This window comes from Elephantulus edwardii, unplaced genomic scaffold (genome assembly GCF_000299155.1).
Source record: "Elephantulus edwardii isolate Elephantulus edwardi_28Jun2011 unplaced genomic scaffold, EleEdw1.0 scaffold00195, whole genome shotgun sequence".
NCBI classification, from domain to species: Eukaryota; Metazoa; Chordata; class Mammalia; order Macroscelidea; family Macroscelididae; genus Elephantulus; species Elephantulus edwardii.
This window is the reverse complement of record NW_006399945.1, coordinates 5,901,062-5,919,633: the sequence shown is the minus strand read 5'-3', so window position 1 is coordinate 5,919,633 and position 18,572 is coordinate 5,901,062. Positions and strand designations below refer to the sequence as shown.

At 37.7% G+C, this 18,572-nt stretch overlaps 1 protein-coding gene across 1 annotated transcript; it reads left to right on the top strand.

The window, feature by feature from the left end:
* The first annotated feature begins 1,439 nt into the window (after positions 1-1,439).
* On the top strand, positions 1,440-1,760 carry LOC102872237 (uncharacterized protein C8orf4 homolog). The gene has a single exon (XM_006897000.1). The coding sequence runs from the start codon at positions 1,440-1,442 to the stop codon at positions 1,758-1,760; it is 321 nt and encodes a 106-aa protein (XP_006897062.1).
* Positions 1,761-18,572: the final 16,812 nt, after the last annotated feature.

The following is an 18,572-nucleotide window of genomic DNA, read 5'->3' as shown; positions in this document are numbered from 1 at the left end:
TGAGTGAATAAACAAAAAGAGTTTCCTATTTTCTAGAATTATTTTCCTCATATTATTTATCTTTGTGTAAGTTTTAGGCATGTTTGAATAGTTCAGAAAACTCAAGCCAAACATATTGCCATCAAGTCGATTCTACTTCATAGCAGCCCATACAGAGCAAAGGAGAAGGTTTCTGAAGATTTTTCAAAATCTTTATGGGAGCAGAGTGATACATCTGTCTTTCACAGAGGATCTGGCAACTTCTCTTAAAGACACTAAGCTTTTGGTTAGCAGTCAAGCATTTAACCAATGTGTCACCAGGGATCCTCTAAAGTCCTAGAGGAAATCTAAAACCACCCTTACTTTCAAGAAGTACTATAAACTGAGCCAGATATAAAGTCCATAAAGAGAAGTCTCTGGAGTTGTTTGGGTTGGGTTTGTTTTTGGTTGTTGTTGTGTTTTGTTTTTTTTAATTGATATTGGTTTGCATACAAAATTCATACACATTTTGTTTCATTTATATATATTATGTTTCACACATCCCTTCATTTACATTGTGTTTCATATGATTATATTTCCAGCTCCAAATAAATGCAAGTGTTTCACATAATCAGCCTGCCTGAATATTGTAGAAGGTGGGAAGAGTAAGTGTAATTCTTCTGGAAAATAGTATTATTCTGGAGATGTCAAAATCAGTTTTAAAGGAAAAAGGTCAACCCGTTCCTTTTTGGTGTTATCTACATAAAGAATCTGATTAATTCTTTCTCCCTTCTGATGGCCGTTATTATTAACATACACACAAGCTTAGGGTGATACTGTTTTGTCTTCACTACCACCTTAGAATTTTTATCCACTGTTGCTAGATTATCACTTGTACATTGTCTCTGAACAGTGTGCTTTCAGGCTATATCTTGTCTTTGTGCTGCAGAAAAGCTCTCTCTGCCTCGAATAAAACAAACTCCAAAGTATCCTCCTTAATTATTAGTAGCTCTCAGGTTACCCTGTATAAGCTATCCAAAGACAACTAAAAAGGGCTGTTAAATGTTTGGATTGCATTTTTAAGGTCTTCTCTGTTCCCACTTCTGTTTGGAAATATTTTTTTGAGAGTTGAAAGCACCTTGCTTGGGCCTTATCTTTGCACTTTGCTGGGCTTAGCTACTTTTGAAACCAGGATCCAAATCTGTACACTCATGTTGTCACAGGTGGGGTAAAAAGTTATCCCCACACCCCTGCATCTGATGGCTGAAAACAATTTTGAGTAATAGTTTGCACAAGAACAGAATATTGGCAACTCAACTGTTAAAGCTGACTGTGGTTATTCTTCCTGTCCACCACTCTGATGTCACCAGTGTAATCTGAGCCTGGAACTTTGACTCACACTTTAAATAGCAGTCCCAGCATGATTTTGCTACAGACTCTCTGGAAAGCCAGGGAACCAAATTCCCGAAGATCTCACATAGATGAAAGCAAAGCGAAGTCACCAAGACAACACCATGTCCACTTCGCTCAGAGTCAGCCCATCCATCCACGGCTACCACTTCGACACAGCAGCTCGCAAGAAAGCTGTGGGCAACATCTTTGAAAACATAGACCAAGAATCACTACAGAGGCTCTTCAAAAACTCCGGCGACAAGAAAGCAGAGGAGAGAGCTAAGATCATTTTTGCCATAGATCAAGATTTGGAAGAGAAAACGCGAGCCTTGATGGCCCTGAAGAAGAGGACGAAAGACAAGCTCTTCCAGTTTCTGAAACTGCGGAAATATTCTATCAAAGTTCACTGAAGGCAGAATGGATTCGGAGAACGGACTTTTAAAGACCCAAAGTGAGTTTATGAGACTCTAACGTAAACAGCGTCTGACTGCTGCCTCACAAGCTCCTGCTCCCTGTTCCATCAGGACTCTGGAGCTGGGAAAGGAGCCGGACTAACTGGTTCAAATGACTCAATTTCATGCACGGTGTCCCGCCCGAGGTGGAGAGCAAACTGCTTTCAGCAAGGATTGGAAGCTCTCCCTGCAGGGCAGGACTGATGCTGGTGTCAAAGGAAGAGTCTGAGTGTGGACAGATGTAATAAGAACTGAAGAAAACAGATGGCGTGAGAAGAAATGCATCCAGGGTCACTTTGTCAGACCCTAGGACTTATATTCAACCTGAACTTTTTTTTTTAATCAAACCGGTTTAGGGGAGGGTAAAGGGAGAGGAAGAATAGGAAAAGAAAATATACTATGTTCAAATGTTTACTGAAATTTTCTATCTGAATGTTCAAAATGTGGCCTAGCCTCAATGTTATCTGTTGGTGGTCTAGCATTTTAAAGATCAGTAATTGATTATTTATTTGCATTCATGTAAATGACTGAATTAGTAGACCACGTAGGTGTAAGGAGGACACATCCAAGAACTTACAATGGCTTTAGCAGCTTGGATGACCCACATGCACCTTCTGGTTTGTAAAAACTTTTATGCATTTGAAACTGGTTGCACAAACTTATAATAATGGGGTTCTTCATAAATCCAAAGTACTGTGAAAGAAATTATAATTTTTTTAAATATTCTGACTAATGCTAAAATATAATCTCATGAAAGTTCTTACAGTTATTGCATTAAGCATTAGGAAGTGGTTACTATACACTAAATAGTTTCAACAGATGCTATTGTCTTTATAATTTATTATACATGGCAAGTGACATGCAACCTTAATAAATTATTATAAACTTAGCTGTTCTTGTTGTGTGATGCTTGATCTCAAAGGGAAAATAGGAAACTAAATTTTGGATTATTGCTAATTTATCTAAGAAATTAACTCTAAGAATAAAATGGGCTTTTAGAGTAACTTTGCAGTAAGTGCCAAAGTATTTTAAAATGAATTTTTGCATCAAATATTTAGGAAGTTTCTCTACCTCAGCTTTAAAACATAAGATATACACATAGAAATGTACAGACTGACTCATCAGCATTGTTGCTTATATATATCCTTTGAGAGGGGTTTTTTAAAAGGCTTTTCTCTCCATATTTTTGAAATGTTTCCTCTGTGACACAGTAGCTCTCTACATTTGTAAAAAACTCATTTTAAACCAGAATACAGTGTTACCAAGCAAGAATTTACTTTTCCGAAAACATTGTATTTTGGTGTTAGGCAGTCTGAATTATAATCAAGATTCTGAGGATTATCATTGTTTATTTAATGCAGACCAACGTGAGAATAACATTTCAGTTTTTTGTATATATCCTCATAAAATTATAATAAAGCCTTTCTAAAGAGGCATGTATCAATGCCTGTTGCACTTTCCTAAGAAGAAAAACTAGAGAGAGGTTCTCCAGAAATTAAGCATTTCAGAAACACCTACAAAGGTTTTTGAAAATACTGATCAGAGTAAAGCAGAAAGTAAAGTGAATTACCTAAAATATTTCAGGAGAGGTACAAATCAGGGTCTTAAAGAATTTATGTAGTAAAATTTATTTTCGAACGTTAATTTTTTTACATTGACTCTTCTTGAAGACAGTATAACAAATTATTTTATTCTAAGGAAATTTTTTACATGTAAAATTTTGTATGTGTATTGCATATGTGTATTTTTCTAGGAGGAACATTCATAGATTCATCACATTTGCCTAAACAAAAACAACAAAAATAACAAAGCTTAAGCACAAAATAAAAAGGATCTTTGAGAGTAGTGATGGAAAATGAAAAAAACCTTACAGAATTCCTCTCTGCCCAGTGACCTGTTGTTTCCCCTGTATTGAGCACTGGGCTTTCTTGCTAACCTCTCTTAGAATACTAGAACATTTTCTTTTTCTTTCTCTCTCTCCCCCCCTCTTTGTGGGTGTGTGCACGTGCAATAAATTTCCCATACCTGATAGGACCTTCAGAGGCACATTTCCTCTCTTAATTTGTAATCTCCAAAAGACATTTACAATCTTCCTGAGGGGAAAGACATTGACAAACTTGCCTTCCCAGAATACCTCTTGCACTCCTTGTTTCCAGCAAGAAAGCTTAAATCTTTTATATCCAAAAGACTTCAGGCTCTCATTGGCTGCTGAACACAGTTCAAGAGTATTACATATTATATTTGTTCTTATCAATTTATTCTTTCTCTGCTACCATCAAGGGGAACTCTGGTGGCCTAATAATAGTAAGAAGCTACTTGGACAACTCAAAGGCATGCAGTTGGAACCCACTAGCTGCTCCTTTGGAAAAAGATGGGCAAACTCTTTCTATGTGATTTATTGCCTCTGAAAACTTGCTGGAGGGTCAGCTGTAAATTTGTTGTAACTTGAGAGCACATAACAACAACAATGTATATAACCTGTCCTCTTTTCACAGAGTTGTTGTTGCTATTAAGTCTACTATTATTATTCGTGACCCTATCAGGCAGAGGAGAAAGGCCCCAAGCTATTTCCTAGGCTGATCAACAAGCCACTCTCCTGGGATACATAAAGTAGATCGCCTGCTGAGCCCATGATGGGTTCAAACCACCAACCCTTCAGTTAGAAATATAACAGTTAGAAATGTTAGAGCTGTAACTGTTCATTGAATTACCTAGACTCCTTCTTTGCACATTTAGGGAAATGAACCCTTTTCCATCTGGTCAATTCTGGCTCACAGTAACCCTTTAGGACAGAGTAGAACTGCCCCACGGGGTCTCTAAGTCTGTAAAGCTTTACAAAAGCAGGCTGCCAAGGGAGTAGCTGGTAGGTTTGAAGCACCAACCTTTCAGTTAGCCAGCAAAAGCTTAACTACTTCACCATCAAGGATCATTCCCTTTTTACATTGACATATACTGAATTCATCTTATAGTATACTACATTAGCTTCGACTTTTAAAACTGTAATGTGGGAAATCAATGATAAAGAAGGTGAGAGTCACTACACACAAATACACCTCATGACATACCACAGTAAAAGAAGGAATAAAATCAGTGACATGTGAAATAGCTCATTAATAATACCTGTATGATTAGAATTTTAATGCTAAGTATTACTTTAACTGAGTGCTTCTGTTTGCAAGTTTTTAAGTGCTAAATCAAATAATTAGTTCTAAGGTTATATAAAAGCAGGTATGTGAAAGTGAAGCACAGAGAGGTAAAGTAACTCACCTAATATCACACAGCTAACAAGTACAGGAATCAAATCCAAGAACATTTGCTTTAGAACCTCCATTTCTAGCTACTAGGTTAGACTACTTCTATGTGGAAATTTGAGCTCTGGCGACATAGGGCACAGTCTAGAAGGTGTTGCAGTGTTAACCAGCATGCTGTGTCTCTAGTGGTTCCAGTTCACCAGCTACTCCTCGTGAGAAATATGGGCAGTCTCCTTCCATTACAATTATAGCTTTAGAACCCCAGGGCAGGCCTGCTAATACTTGCAACTGATTCAACAGCAGTGAAGATTTTTTTTTTAAATTTTCACAGTGATATTTATGCTAGTAAGTCAGAATGGCAGGATGACATGCTGTTGTTATTATGTGCTATCAAGTTGCCTATGGCCCATAGCAACCCTATGTTCAACAGCTCTGAAGTCTGTCCTGTCATGAGTCAGTTTCACTGACTCTTACATACCAACCCCCATTACTTCAGTTACTGTATCAATCTATCTCAATCTATCTTATGAAGGGTCTTCCTCTCCTGCACTTTCCCTCCACCCTTCCCAGCATGAGGACTGGTCCCTTCTGGCACTTTCCCTCCACCCTTCCAAGCATGATGTCCTTCTCCAAGGACTGGTCCCTTCTGGCCACATACTCAAAGTATGTGAGTCAGTTCTTCAAAATCCTAGGCCCCGAGGAGAAACCTGGTTTCACCCTCTTCAAGATAGAGCTATTTGTTTTTTTGGTGGCCTATGGTATGTTCAAGACTCTCCTCCAGCACCACAACTCAAAGGCATTGATTCTTCTTCTGTCTTCCTTAGTCACTGTCCAGCTCTCTGATGCTTACCAAGTAATTGTGAAGGTCGTGGCCTGGATCAGGCTCACCTTAGTCTCTAGACTGACACCTTAGTCTAGAGACAGGGTGGCACAGAATTGGGGAAATAACCCTCACCAGGGCTATGTAGATTTGTTTGTTTAGCATTTTTTGGTGGGGAGAAACCTTCTTAGTTTAGTAATTTAATGTATTAAGATTTTCTCCAATGCAGCCTTTCAAGGCAGAGGTTAACACTTGGATTACCATCTTGGAGTAATACAGTCTCTTCCATGCCATGTAGTCCATTTTGACTCACAGCAACCCCACAGGCAAAGTAGAACTAGTTGATAGAATTTACAAGGTTATAATCTATATGGAAGCAAAGTGACACATCTTTCTCCAGTGGAGTGACTAGTTAGAACTACTTGCTAACTATTCCGCCAGTTGTCTTTGAGTCTCAGTTTGTTTATGGAAGAAATCAGAAAATATGAGTGTATGTTTTTATACATTTGCTGCAGAGCTCACAGTTCATCACACTGGCCCACAGCACAGGGGATCTATATTTGTGAACGTCCATATCTGTGATTGTCTCCAGCTGATGAGGTTACTGAGAAAGAGATCCTCCAAGACCCAGGTTGCTGTTGTTACTGTGGGAGCCATGAAGTCAGTCAGTTTCCAACTCACAGTGACCCCCTGTGACAGATTGGAATGGTCCCACTGAGCTTTCTAGTTTGTAACATTTACCTGAGCCGTATTTGACTCAACAGAACCTAGCAACAACAACAACAACCTTTACCAGAGCAAATCACCAGTTATTTCTCATGCAGACTACTATGTGGATCCTAAATACACCCTTTCTGTTAGCGATTGAGTACATCTCCATTTTGCTACCATAAGTCCTTCTCTCTTTCATTCCGTTGAGTTGGAAGAATCAGACAGCTGACCCCTCAGCAGGTTTCTGAGGTTGTAACTCTAATGGGAGTAGATTGTCCATCCTTCTTCCTCTGAGCTGGCGGTGCATTCAAACTTCCAGAGACATGTGGCCTTTAGGTTAGCAAGTACCTGAGAACTGCGTCACTTCTTATTATCCTTTCCTACTGTCAGAGTGTTAACAGAGGAGCAATTCATGTTCCCCTAGAGGCCTTATCAGTTAGTAAACAAATGACTAAGCCATAGTCTGGGAACTGTGTGCCTTTTTAGAGTACCTAATCTATTTTTTAAACTTTACTCAAGGGTTTCTTAGAATGGTGCATTATTTAGTGAATCCCTCTTATAACACTTTAGGACTTGTGTAAGGTTCCTGGATGGTGCACACAGTTGGTGGTTGATCATTAACTTAAAGATTTGTAGTTTGAGACCACTCAGAAGCATCACAGAAGAAAGGCTTAGTAATCTGCTTCCATAAAACTTACAGCCAGGAAAATTCTATGGGACACAAATCCTATTATATAACACGTTGGGTCACCGAGTCTCCTAACTGAACAGCATGGGCTTTGGTGTTTTGTTTTAGTAAGTCATAACTTATTATAACTCAATAAATATACTCATTAAATGTAATATATATTTTGTTTTAGTAAGGAATAAGGCTTATATCTATTTGTGCACCAGAAATGCAGCAAGTACACATTATGTGTTGAGCATATACAAATATATAAAAATAAAACAAGTAGCTCCTTTTATACTAATCAAAAAATCCAGAAAATGATTTAAAATAAATGATGTAGTCAACTATAAGATAGCACTTTAAACAGGGTGCAGTAGGAGCTCAGGGCAGAAATGATTTGTGTCTTCCTGTATGTGTCTATGTACATGTGTGTCTGTGAATCGTCACATGCATGCATGTTAGATTTGTGACCAACAAATTAGAGAAATTGTAACCCAGCCTGGAAATTCTAGAGGAGTCCATAGAGGATTTCTCTATTTAGGAGGAAAAGTGGGGGGAAAAATTTAGGTTAATATTCAGACATAGCAAGGAGGTAGGAGATTCATTGTTTGAGACCCTCCAAGTTGATCCGTATAGCTAGAATCCCTAGTGTTTAGATGATTTTGTGGCCTAGTGGTAAGGAATTGCCCTGCCAACCTAAAGGCATGAAGTTCAACTCTAATAAGTGGTCTGCAAAAGAAAGAGCCTCTTAAAACCCATTGGGGGATTTTTAAGTCAGCCCTGACTCTCTGGCACACAACAATCACAATAATCCTAATAACTAAAAAATATAGTTGGACCTTGAATGACAAGCATGGCTATTAATTTCATCCTGAAGGTATTAGGAAATCATACAAGAAAAACATTTAATGCCTAACTTTTTAATATTGGATCCCAGGAAAGGAGAGGAATAATATTTTGAAAACTTTACACTGTATAAAAGTTGAACTCATGATCAGACACCTCTGTGATATTCCCAGAGCACTACCTCAGAGTTGTCCTACAGATGTGAAGAACTATCTAGGATCTTAGAAACTCAGTAACAAAAGGGCAGTTACGTGGACTGAAGCTGAAACAAGAGGAAAAGATTAGGAAGAGTGTGGTTAGCCAGTACTGTAGGAATAAAAACTGGATTCTCTAATTTTTACAGAGACTGTAGCTTCAATTAAAAGTTATAAGTCTTAAGATTTGACAACAAATATTAAACTATCCAATCTTAATTTGAATAACTTATATAAATAAAATGTCCAGATATTGTGTGCAATATTATCATAGGTCAAATGAAATGTGTTCTATTTTAAAGTTTATACATGTCAACATAGTATGCATGTTTTCACAAAACTAGCATATATACAATTTTGGAAACGAATACTCTTTTCCAACAAAGTGCAGCAGTGGTTTAAAAAGCTGGATGACATCACACTTTAATTAAGAACAATCTTTATGAGATCAAATTAACAGATATAACTGGAAAGATCCATCTGGAAGATTACAGGGTAGTATGTTTAAGTGAATGTGGAAGAGTAATTTAGAAGAGAAAAAAGAAGAATTTGCAGACTATAATAAACTGTGCATGTTGAACTATTTAAATTGGTTTATGTTTTGCTGTGTTGGGTTTTGAAAATTAACCAAAAATATGTATTACTAGTCAGAGGACATTTGCTGTAGTCATATGTATGTGCTATCATGAGAGAGAGAGAGAAGGAGGGAGGGTTCCAATGTGATGGTACTCAACAACAACAGGGCTGAAGTAGTTTCCTCCTCAAGGCCTTTTATAGCAGCAACATTGTTGTTACAAGCTGTCAAGTTGAGTAGGAGTCTGATTCATAATGACTCTATGAATAACAGATCTGAACTCTGCCCTATCCTGTGCCATCCTCATAATTTATCACATTCTTGAGCCCATTGCTAAAGTCACTGTATCACTTCGTCTCATTGCGGACATTTCTCTCTTTTGCTGATTTTTTGCCTTTTTTAGCATCATATCCCTTATAAAAATAGCCTCTCCTAGTAACATGTTCCAAGTATGAGAGATGAAGCCTTGCTACCCTTGCCTCTAAGAGGCACACTGGCTATACTCTTTTCAAGACACATCTGATGTCATATGAAAACAATCATTAGAGTCTAGAGTTCTGGGATTTTCCCAACTCTGCTGTGGGAATTTCTTATGACCTCTAAATTGAATCTGCAAGGAAATAAAATGGAGGGGAAAAAAATCAAAGCTAAAATCTGACTGGATGATGTCAGTGACCCCTTTTAGATTTCAGATATCATTTCCGATGCATGAGAAATAACTACTTATGTTGGATTTTGTTTTTCTGGATCAACTGATTATATTTATATATGAATCAATGATAGGAATTTATTTTCAGTTCAACAAAAGTCTAACTGAAAGTTCTGAATATGCATGACGGTTGTTGAAATGGTAATGTGTTTGAAAACTTTATTTGGGGGTGCATCAAGGTTTCAATAACTGGTCACTTTTGAGAATAGTTGTTACCCATGCTACTCAAAGTTTCATTGCTGTCAAGTCTGAATTGACTTTAGCTGATCCTCCAGAAGGCTTTTAGAGACTGTAAAGGACATAAGAGGAGATTTTCTATCCTCCTCCTGATAAAGCTGATGGCCTTGAACCACATGCCTTTGGGTTGGCAGTGCAATTCCTTACAACTAGGTCACCCAAGCTCCTTATGCATGCCATAACTGACTGTTAATAGTTTGGATATCACTTACACATTCAAGAAATGTCTAAATCACTAAGTCAATCTTCACAATTGGTGAGAATCATAATCAACTGTGACATTCTGAAAATATAGATCCTTAGTTCCCAAATCTGTGGATATTAGTTCTATAATTTCCATATAATTACACAGTTAGCTACAATGGACATCAAATACTGGAACACATTTTTTTTCTACACTACAATTGGATATTTTATTGATGAAACTTTGTAATATTAGGATAAAGAGAATATTTTCTACCTCTATTTTTTTTACTATAGTAAATCTATAAATCTTAAAAAGATAGCTATAGAGGACATAGCATTTTGAGGGGAGTGTAGTTTCTTTTCCACAAACTTGAAGGCAGTGTGTCATCCTGTCGTGGCTTGTGTTGCTTGCCTTGCTATGATATTGGAAGCTGTAGTACTGGGATTTAAAAAAAAAGCAGAGTCACTTGTGGTAGAGAGGTTTCAGCAGAGTGTTGATACAATCAGTAACAAGAAGAAAAACCTATTATTCTACTTCTTAAAATTGTTGTATTGTTAAGTACTGTCGAGTTGCGTGTGACTCAGAGGCCCTAGAAAAAAAAGACCTCAACACTGTTCTATAACTATCATAATTTCTTTAATGTTCATATGGTTTCCAAAGGCCTGTTATTTAAGAAGTGGATGCTGATCCTGCTTCCAAGTCTGTCTTAATCTGGGTGCTAGACCAAACATTTTCCATCACAGGTAAACATTTTCCATCACAGGTAAACGATACGGCATTCGACACACCAGTGGCACAACATTCAGTATTACAGCAACTGCAAGTTATCTCAGTACAGCAAGCATAGACAAGTGCTGTACAACTTTGAACAATTTTCTTCCAAAATGTAATACCAGGCCCTTGGGCCTGTGGCCCTCAGGCAGACAATGAAAATTCCCAAAGCCTTCAATATGGATTACATCTCAACATAAAGAAAAAAGAAAAAAATCCTCACCACTGGACCTAGAGGCAACATCATGTTAACCAGAGAAAAGATTGAAGTTGTCAATTATTTCATTTTATTTGAATCCATAATTGACATCTATGGTAGCACTTGAAAGAAATCAAAACATATCTTTCACTGGGTAAATTAACTGTCAAGAACCACCGTAAAGTATTAAAAGAGCAAGATTGCCAATTTAAAGACTAAAGTGTAACCAACACCAGTTACAATATTTTCAATTATTTTGTATGCATCTAAGCTTAATGAATAAGAAAGGTCACAGAAGAATTGATGTCTTTGAAGGTATTGGTGTTGGTGTAGAGTATTGAATATTCCATGGACTGGCAAAAGAACTCACAAACCTGTCCTGGAAGGTGTCCAACCAAGGTTGCACTTAGAGGCAAGGAGAGTGACACTTATTTTGGACATACTGTCTGGAGGCAGCCTCACTTAGAAAATAGCATGCTGGGGAAAAGGGAGAGTGAGTGAAAGACAGTATGACCCTCAATGACAATAATAAACTTGAGAATGGTAGAGATTGTGACAATCGTATAGGACGGGGCAGGTAAGGTTCTAATCTATTGTTCATAAAGCTGCCATGAGTTGTAGTAGACTAGACAGCACCTAACAAAAACAACAAAACTGGAAGGGGAGTCTTTAAGGTGGAGGCATAACAAAGAAGGAGTCATTATAGAATCTGTGAAGATGGTGAGTACCAGGCAACCCACTGTGGTGTATAAGAGGTCATAGGTCAGAGACAACTCAAAGGCAACTAACATAGCAACATAATAACTCTTAAATTTTAATAAGAGAAATATGTGTAGAATGTTACTTCTATTATCTTTCTTGTTTGTAACAACACCCTGTTTATTGGACACCCATTGTGTAGACAGACGGAGGCTCAAAATGGAGTGAGTCTGGACTGAGCAACTTCTGTTACTTTTCTGGTACTTCTTTTTCCAGTATTTTCCTTTGAATATATATCTACTTGATATTGTTGTTATATGCTGTCAAGTTGCTTGCAACTCATAGGACTCCTATGTACAACAACAGCTCTGTACCCTATTCTATCGTGAGCCAACCTTGTTTTCTCTAACACACCTACCTCCATTACCTCAGTCACTGAGTCAATCCATCTCATTAAGGGGCTTCCTCTCCTGTACTGTTTCTCTACTGTCCCAAGCATGATGTCCCTCTCCAAGCACTTGTCCCTCCTTGCAACTTGTCCAAAGTATGTCAGACAGAGTCTCAGAATCCTTGCCTCCAAAAATGAGTCTGATTTCACCTCTCCAGGATCAACCTGTTTGTTTCCTTAGCAGTCCGTGCGTGGTGTAGTCAATGTTCTTCTCCAGCAGCACAGTTCAAAGGAATCAATTCTCCTTCTATCATTTGTAGTCATTGTCCAGCTTTCTGTGGCATTGCAAGTAATTGCAAAGACCATGGCCTGGATCAGATGTACCTTAATCTCCAGACTGACAGCATTGCTCTTCAGTACCCTAGAAAGGACTCTGAGATATGTGTTTTACCAGTAGAAAAACTCCTCCAATTGCTACCTTTTCTTCTCTTTCTCCTTCAATTTGTTTATGTTTACTTTATCAGCTTGGTTTTATCATCTGACAAATCTTTGTAGAATCTTATTTGTCCCTGAGAATCATGTGAGCCACAGGAGGTGATGTGCTATTTATATGGACTATCTCCCATACCCCCTCAGCTTCCATCTCCCATACCCCCTCAGCTCCCACCAGGAATACGGTACATACCTGGGAAGTGCAGTTGTTTCCAAACCCACGTGCAACTGGAATTTGCTGAGAAATTTTTAAATCCATCCTGCTGGATTTAATAATTCACAATTTCTGGGCTGGATACCTGCTATCTGTTCTCAGGTAACCTTAGTGTGATTTTGCTGTTCCATCAGTTTGGGGAACCTTTGACCTAGATTTATTGCTTTTCAAAGTCACACACCGTGCACAGTGAGGACACGACTCATTTTAATTCATTTATGTGTCACCAGGGACATTGCAGACTTCACTACTTTTTCAAGTAAACAAACTGTTGACTTAAGATTTACCTAGAACCTCATCTTGGAATATGTTTTTTCAAGCATCTCTGATCTAGATTTTACCACTATTTTTGCTTCACTCTAAATTCCATCTGTTCTAAAAAAATTTTAGCTTTTCACATCTAACTACAATGTTTTTAATATTCTGTAAACACTCACGTGGCATCTTGTCTTAGTAATTATTATTTTCAAAACACTGAAAGAGCCTCCTACCTCCTAAATATATTTCTGTTGTTGTGTATCATAGAGTGGGAACTGATCTGGGTTTTCAGTGGCGCTAATTGCAAGGAAGAAGATTGTCCTTTTCCTGTGGAACAGCTGGTGGCCTCGAACTGTGTGTCTTTGGGATTGCAGCACAGTTTCCTGCCACTAGGCCACCAAAGCTACTTACTTATTATTTTAGAATAGGAACCCTGCCAAAGCAGTTATAAAATGCTCAGTTGTTAATAGAAAGTTTAGTAGTTTAAAGTCACCAGCTGTTCCACAGAAGAAAGACGTGGCAGTCTGCTTCCATAAAGATTTACAGCGTTGGTAAGCCTATGGGAAGTTTCTACTCTATATTGCAAGGTCTTCATGAGTTAGAGTTGATGCACTGGTGTTGAGTTTAATTTTTTTTTTAACTAGAGATTAATTTCTTAGTCTAAATAAGTTATTATTTTAAAACAGATATTTCTAGAAGGTTTATCATGCATCACTAATAGTCATTTATTTAACTTAATATAGTTGTTGTGTACAATAGAGTTGGAGCCAACTCACAGCTGCCCCTCCAGCAGGCAATTAATTGCACAGGAGGAGATGGCCCATTCTTCTCCCACGAGGCAACTAGTGGCCTCTAACTGCGTACCTTTGGGATTGCAGTGCAGCGTCTTGCTACCAGGCTACCATAGCTTCCTTATAACTTAGTATACTTGCACTTAATATAATACTTTTCCTAATGGCAAGTATCCTCCACTGAGGTAATGTGGATTTAATTTTAAGGGAGAGTCGGCAGAAGAAGAGGAAGATTGAAACAGGAGATAAGGGAACATCTGATATTGGTAAAGGAACAAACAGCTGAAGGTGGCAATGCACTGAGAAAAACATCTGTTTCTCAATTTTTTTGTTAGCATTCATATTAGCTGTCAGATGGTCAGATATCCTGATGTGCAGCTTGGTAGGAGTTAAAAAAATAGAACAATTAATGGAATAAAAATATATCTGACTTCTCCTTCTGCTTCAGTTATTTATTAAAACTCACACAACCATACACACTGCTATTGAATCAATTCTAAGAGTAACCATTCCATTTCCAAGGCACTGTAACAAGAGGAAACTGCTCATCCTTTTCTTAAAAAGGCCCTTTTGGTTAGTAGCTCAACATATTATACTGTGCATCACAGTGTGTATGAGTCTTCATGAAATCATTTAATCATTCTCAACTTCACTTTTTTGTTTATAAAATAGAATCATTTCTCACCATCATTGTAAGTATAAAGTAATGCATATGAAAGTTTAGAGAGTGGCAGGGGTGCAGTGGTAAAATTATTACCTCCTATACAGAAGACATCTATACTTATGTCAAGTAACTCTTATCTGAAGGGAACCAGGGAACACTGCATGCTTTAAAATCAGAAAGAATGTGCATCAAATGTGTCTTTCCCCCATACCTATTCAACTTCTATGGTGAGTAATGTGGAGCTGGATTCTATGAAAAGAAATGCAGCATTAGGTCAGAGGAAGACTTATAAAAAAGCTACCTTATGCAGATGACCCAACCCTGCTGAAAATGAGGATATGACACATTTGCTGCAGAAGACCAAGGACTTAGGTATGGATTACATCTGATCATCAAGAAAACAAAGGTCTTCACCACAGGATCAATAGTCAATATCATGAAAGATGAAGAAAGAATGAAATTGTCAATGACTTCCTCTTGCTTGAATTAACAATCAACACGCATGGTATTAATAGTCAGGAAATCAAGAAAGATATAGCATTGGGTAAGTCCTTTGCCAGGAAATTCTCCAAAATACTGAAGAGCAATGATGTCAGTTTGAAGTCTAAAGTGTGCCTGATTCAGGCAATGATCTCCTCAATCACCTGCTACACATCAGAGAGCTGGACAATGATTAAGCATTTCAGAAGAATTAATACCTTTGAGCTGTGGTGCTGGAGAAGGGTATCCCAAAGGCATGTTGTTAAGTGAGGCTATTCCTTGTAGAAGGTCATCACCTATTTTTGTGTACTCTGATTTGTTATGCTGTTGAGCAGGTTTCAATGGAGCTTCCAAACTACGAGTTAAGGAAGGTTTGGCAATTTATTCTCAAAAATGAACCAAGAAAAGTTGATGGAACATAATAATCAGATCAGTAACTATTCAAAGGGATGTGACAAGACCAAGCAGCATGTCATTCTATTATGCATTTGGGAGAGCTAAGGGTTGGGGGTCTACACAGTAGCAACTAACAAGTGCTACAATGTGCTTTTGTACATTGGATGTAAAGTACTAGTAAGGTAATTTTCTAATAGAGATGGTAACAGTACTTTGCTCAAGGTTGAACATTACACAACTCATAGCACAGAGCCTGGAAGCTCTGGTGACTTAGTGGTAAGGAGTTGCACCATCAACTTAAAGGCATATAGTTCAAATCTACTAGCTGCTTGATGGAAGAAAGATGGGTAATTTCTTCCTGTGGGATTTACTGCCTCTGAAAACCTGCTGAAGGGTTGGCTGCTGAAGAGTCATTTCTGACTCTATGGTAAATAAAAACGATATAGAGAGTAACATGGAATAGATAATAAATATTTACAGATACTTTAAAAAAACCAAAATACTTTTTTTTTTTAATTTAGGTTGTTTATTTTTCGTTTCAATGAACATCTAATGCACCATATTATTAACCTCTGAAATCAGGATGCAATCATCTATATCCTTTTTGTCTCCTCTATAAAGGGCTCAGACAACAATGGCCCATTAGTGTTAAATAACTGAACCATGACTTTAGTCACAGTTCATGTTCAAAGACCCATGTTGGGAAGGCGTTCTGCCATGGTGTGTTTCTGCCACTAGCACTCATTTGTTTTTCATTATATTTGAAGAAGAATTTCAACATATTTAGTGGAAGTGAACAAGTTCTCCTAACATCTGTGCCTTGATTTTGCTGATAGCATCTAGTTCAGTTGTCCTTGACCTAATTTTTGTTGTGGGTCTGTGACTAAATAGTATAATTGTCTTTAATTCTTTTTCCAGTTAAGGAGTCATTTTATAACTAGTCACTGCCATGACTTCAGATTTCTTTTGGGTGAATTGGAGAAAGGAAGGGGCAATGCTGGGAAGGTGTAAAAACTCCAAGTGATAGGTAAGCTGAAAAAATGGCTATACTAATCACAAATGTAATTCTATCTATCTCATCTCACAGAGTAGGAATCTCAGAATGAATAAAGCAGGTTTAGGGATCTCCATAATCTGTATTTGAGAAGTGTGGGAACCTTTGTGGTATAAAGCCTTACAACATGCTTTTGAGAACCAAATGCCATAGCTATTGTCCAATGTTAGTTGGAAAAAAACTGGAATGCATACTATACAGTTAAGACTACATTCACATGATATTTAAGAAAGCTTATGGAATCCATTGAATATAATAAATATGCCAAGCAAATTTGAGGTGATATGTAAACAAATAAATACAAGGAAAAAAGACTCTAATTTGTAAACTATAAATTATCCATGACGACAAAACAAGCTTGGAAGCAGTAGTGGCATCCACTTCTGAAACAGCTTGCCTCCAGAAACCCTATGAACTTGGAGAAATGATAAGAGTTATACAAGTATTCAGGTCTTTCATTCATAGGGTTGCTAAGAGTCATCTAAGACTTGATGGCACTTAACAACAATGAGAGAGCTCTGTTGACCTAGTGGATAGAAAGTTATGCTACCAAGCCAGAGGTGGGTGATTTTAATCTGTGACCTTCATGGCTGGTTATAATTATTTTTGGTCAAACAATCTTCTTAGTGGTATAACACTGGTCTGTCCATTTGGTGTACAAAGGTAACTCCTGGTTGCTGTGATGCTAAACACTGTGACACTGACGTGTCAAATGTGATAATGGTTACCCATGGGGGACAGTGTTTTGTGGAGCTCCCCCATTAAAACAAGCTTGGAAGCAGGAGTGGCATCCACTTCTGAAATAGCTTGCTTCCGGTAACTCTATGAACTTGGAAGAATGATGAAAGTTATATAAATGTTAAGGGTTTTTGTTCATAGGGTCGCTATGAGTCATCCACAACTCGACGGCACTTAACAACAACCACCACCACCACAACATGAGATGAACTTGTGTTGCATTTTTTAAAAACTAGTTTATTTACAAAACTCAAATAAAAATTCGAACAAATTCTTTCACTTTCCCTCACTCTTCCACCCATCTAATTGTACAGCCCAATGATTAATCCCTCTCTTCCCCTGCACATCCACATCCCTCTCCTGCCCTTCTTGGATCCTTATACTAATTCTGCAACAATGGTTTTATACAATATTTATCCTTGTGTGACTGAATTAGTTCACTCAGAATAATGCTCTCCAGTCCCTCCCAAGTTAGGTAATAATTTACAAAGTTATTGCTCCTGCATGCTGCATAGTATTCCATTGTGTGAATGCACCATAATTTCTCAATCTATTCATTTGTGGATGGACATTTGGGCTGTTTTCATGTTCTTGAGATGGGGAATAATGCTGATCAACATTGGTGTACAATCTCACTTTTTGCCTCAGTTCTCATGGTACAGTCCAAGTAGTGAAATAACTGGGTCATATGGAATTTCTATGTTCAGCTTTTTGAGGAAGTGCCAAACTGCCTTCCAGACTGGTTGTACCATTTTACAATCCTACCAACCAACAATGTATGAGTTCCTTCTTGCCACATCCTCTCCAACATCTATTACTTGTTGCCCTGTTAAACTTTACCACTGTACCTGGAGTGAGGTGGTACCTCATTGTGGTTTTGATTTTATTGCCAGTGATTTGGAGCAAATGTTTGCCATTCGTATATCTTCCTGTGTGAAAATTCTTTCCCTGTCTTCTGTCCATTTTATAATTGGGTTGCCAGTCTTTTTCTTGTGGAGGCCCAGGAATATTCTGTAAACTTTTGTTATAAGATTTTTGTGAAACGGTATGACCAAATGCTTGTTCCCAGTCTGTAGGTTTACTTTTCACCCTGTTGGGAAAAGTTTCATTGCACACGTATTTGGAAATTGAAGAAATATCTACATTTCTTTGTTATGTGATTCTTCAAACTTGTACAAACATTTTCAAAAGATCCTGAAACTGGAAACTAAAACCCTTTATCCCGTTGATTTAGATTTATTGCCTATTTCAATGAAGTATTATTTATTTATTTTGAAACTAATTGCGATAAAACACATTACTTTCTCCTTCATCTTTAAAAACTCAATGCTATAGTCTAAAAGTATTATATTTTAGGGCATTATTTTTATCGTAGGAGTATGCAATGAGGGTTGTAGAGTGGATTATATTTGGGGCTAGGGGGTGGG